Raw genomic sequence first — 3,816 nt, 5'->3', positions numbered from 1 at the left:
GTTCAACTTATTATTTTATAACGAACTTTACTGATTAAAATTTAAACAGTAAAACGCCAATGAAATAATAATATTTTATTCCGGTAGTAAGAAATTAATTTATGTACAATTTGTATACGAAAATAATTTGTTAATGGGAATTAGTAAAATAGTTTAACGTTATTACTAATAATACATTGCAATTACCTTTTTTTAATACTTACATCTTTGAAGTTGTATTAGATTACATCGCTGTGTAGATGATTATTTTCTTCCGCTATAGTCACACTTTTTTGTAATGAGTTGAGCTTCATGTAATGTTTCATGCTTTCTGATATCCACTACGGGATCAATACTAAAACTATTGTCATTTTTATAAATCGTATTAAATTAAAAATATATAATTTCCTTAATTCAGGATTAAATAACATTTTTCTCTCACAATATGTATCTCGTATACTGTAAAAATATATTCTATAAGTACATGCTGTAAAATGCTTTATTTGTGCCTTAGTTCAAAATTGTCTACATTCTTCAATTTAAATTTATTTATAATTAAATCCGCTGTTATTTTAAGCGGAGGATAAAAACTTGCCTATTTTTCTGCAATAAAGGAAGTTATCTTAATATTTTATTAATTAAAAATATAATATATTTTCCAAGCACAAACTAGATTGCACCAGAGAAGTGAACCTCGTCCATGAAGCACTTATAGCTTATATAAGAAGAGTTGTTATAAAGGTAAATGAAAAGCAGCAAATAATCAAAACAGTACTTTAATTCATACTTGACGTGGTAACAAAATGGTAACTCTAACTATACTTCTTGAAAATATTAAATCTATGTAACTGTACAAGATTATTAAAATAAAACTGGAAGATTAAATCCAAATTTGTTTATTTTCCCTGTAATATTGGAGATGGTATTCATTCCTTCGATAAAATAATAAAAAAAGTCTTTAATTTAAATATTCAAATTATTGGAATAGGTTTACCATAACGTAACCATAAAGCTAAGTCATAAGTAAATAAAATATAAACTATAAAATATACACTAACAAGTTCACTTATAGTGAAAACAATACACTAAACTAAAAAATAATAAACGAGTTTAACTCAATACTAAGTTTAAATCTGAAATTATACATAAAATCAAGCACTAATTAAAATGAACATTGGAAGAGCTAAAATATGGAGTGAGAGTAATAATTACAATTTATTTAAACGAAAATTGTACCAATTTATTTTTCGAGATGACTAAGTGAAATAAAAGCGTATTTTACTTTAGTATATAAATTAACAATGAGGGTTTACACGATCTGTAAATAAAATTCAAATTGACGCTTTTCTGTTAATATTTTTAATATACTATACAGAGCTTTGAGTTTTACTTTGTAACAACATTTTTATTAGTTTATAGATTAATACTCTCACTGTTTGTTTAAAATGATTCATTACTTGAAATTAGACCTGAAATAGTTCATTTTTACTAGTGATTCTATAATAGGCGTTAGAGCTCGCTAACAGACGTATTCTTTTTCATCTTTCGAAAAGTCCTTTTAAGTAACTGCTTCATTCTTTGAGATGTTTAGAAATATTCATGTTTAATGTTTAACAAACTTATAATATCCGCAGAAAAGAGCCTATATTTCACTAAAGATAAATTACAACTGTGAAAATGCAATATTCTAGTTCGAGCCCAAAGTCTATGACCCGATTAGGATGGACTACTTGTTGAAGAAAAGACAAAACATTACTGGAATGTTGTAGCATAACCTTGCGCCTGTTTACATCTTTCGCAAGCGGACGCATCCCGTATTGTCAAACATCGCGAACTGCTCTCTTCCTAAACGTAACATATAATAAATGCTCGGGAACCGGTACGACAGAACAGAGGGACCTAAAATATTCCTTTCAAGGACCAAAAGTCATGAAAAAATACTCAAAGTATCGTTTCCAAATCAATTAAAACTAATTAACGTATAAAATCGCTATTGCTAATGAATCATTAGATGAATATCTGTACACCTATTTACATTACATACAAAGTCATGCAGTTGAATACCGGTAATAGAACTTTGGTATTGATTTTTAAGACTGTTTACAACTATCTGATTTTTACTCAAGGGATATAAACTTTACTTCTGTCCTTGACTCGAGAGTAAAAACTGCTTACAGTATATTGAATGAGAGAAATATTTACATAGCCCGGTTCGGAAAAGTCTTGGTCAGCTAGGTCCTGGACGTGGAGTTTGCTGACCTGTAGAATCCTCAACTCCAAACCGCCCGGCGGTGGCGTCAGAAGAGCTCGGGTGAGGACGGGTTGCTATGTCCGGCGCTGGGCACCCCGTCACTACCATCCACCCTCAGCTGTCCCTGCAGAACCTCGTAGCGGTGTTTGTACATGTCCCTGTCGTGGCAGAGGCGGTTCACTTCCATCTGGAGTCTGTGGATCTCGCCTTGCAGTTGGCGGTTGTTGAGTTCCAGTTCGTGTCTCTGGACGAGCCTCTTGCTGCGGCAGTTCTGGGCGTATCCACGATTCTTCAGCGTCCTCCTCTTCTGCTTCAGCCGCACCACGTCCTCTCTGGGTAGCCCGTGCAGGCGCTTGTTGAGCTCTCGGACAGTGAGATGGGTCAGCAGGTCGTCGCTGATGATGTCCGGCTCGCCCCCGTGGTGGTGCAGTCTGCCGGATCCGCTGAGCGGGGAGGTGACGCCGCTGCTGACGCTCACCGGGCGCAGCACGCACATGTCCTCCTCGTGCTGCTGCAAGTACTCCTGAGGCATCCTCTTGTGGTTCATGGTGGGATGCTGCACCGGCCAGCTCTGAGCGTCTTCTATCTCGTTGCAGTTGGGTCGGAGGTCTAAGGGCTCCTGACGCAGCGATTGCGTCAGCCACACCATGTCTTCCATGAGGCCCCCGGGGGGCTTGCCGTGGTGCACGTGCTGGATGTGGGAATGCGGCTGGCCTATGTGGAAGTGCGACGGTGGGGAGGCGGATACGTTGGGGGAGATGCTGATCGGCGGAGTGTCCGGTGGGGTGCCCGGGGTGTTGGGGTACATCACGAGACTGTTCTGGTGCTTGATGGCGCTGACCACCACGCCGTTCTGGGTGTGCACCACCATGTTCTGCGCGTGGTGCTGGATGTGGTGGACCACGTTCTGGCTGAACTGCTGTTGGTGGTACACGGCCCCGTGGCCGTGGTTGTGGTTGTGGTTAAAGTGGTGGTGGTCCTCTGCCTGGTGGGCGGGCGGGGTCAGAAGCTGTGGCGGTGACGGAAGAACACTTCCTCCACAGATCGGCATAGGCGGCAACCTCTGGGGCCTCATGTCCCTCGTGTCTTCCTCGGTGTTGTTGTTGTTGGTCTCTCGCTTCACGGAGACTGCCTCCAAGTGGTCGAGGACGAACTCCTCCACGTACTCGTCCGCGAGATGGCGATCTGCAGGATCCATTTGAGCCTTCATCGAAACTCGATCACACACAAAATAAACTCTACCATCCGAACAGCGGCAGTACAGTCACTGATCACTGGTCTACCGGCGCGGTGCACTCGTGAGCTAAAGTACGCGGCTGACACGACAGAGACGCTGCTCCGACTGTCTCTCCCGCTGACTTGAACGCTGAACCGCTGCTCAGCCGCGATCGCGCGGGGGCGTGGTCTCGCACGCCATTGGTCCGGCTGGCCCCGCCCCCCAGGTGTCTATCGAGCGCCTTCCACTCGATCCGCCGATATTCATTTCACGGCTATTGCTGGTTTATTATCCCTTAAAATAACTTACACTCTAATACTTACAAGGAGAAACTGCTGTACAAATTTAGGAATAAGTACCGTTCAAAAAT

At 41.1% G+C, this 3,816-nt stretch overlaps 1 protein-coding gene across 1 annotated transcript; it reads right to left on the bottom strand.

Moving 5' to 3' along the window:
* Positions 1-739: 739 nt before the first annotated feature.
* LOC124364730 (transcription factor MafA) lies at positions 740-3,575 on the bottom strand. Its single transcript, XM_046820431.1, has one exon. It carries the CDS (start codon positions 3,438-3,440, stop codon positions 2,277-2,279), a length of 1,164 nt encoding a protein of 387 aa, XP_046676387.1. The 5' UTR covers positions 3,441-3,575; the 3' UTR covers positions 740-2,276.
* Positions 3,576-3,816: the final 241 nt, after the last annotated feature.

Source organism: Homalodisca vitripennis, chromosome 6 (genome assembly GCF_021130785.1).
Source record: "Homalodisca vitripennis isolate AUS2020 chromosome 6, UT_GWSS_2.1, whole genome shotgun sequence".
NCBI lineage: Eukaryota > Metazoa > Arthropoda > Insecta > Hemiptera > Cicadellidae > Homalodisca > Homalodisca vitripennis.
Note: the sequence above shows the minus strand (reverse complement) of the source record. Positions and strands in the feature narration are given on the sequence as shown.

Excerpts from the sequence above, each read along its gene's own strand:
- LOC124364730 (XM_046820431.1), bottom strand. The coding sequence starts at position 3,440 with ATGAAGGCTCAAATGGATCCTGCAGATCGCCATCTCGCGGACGAGTAC.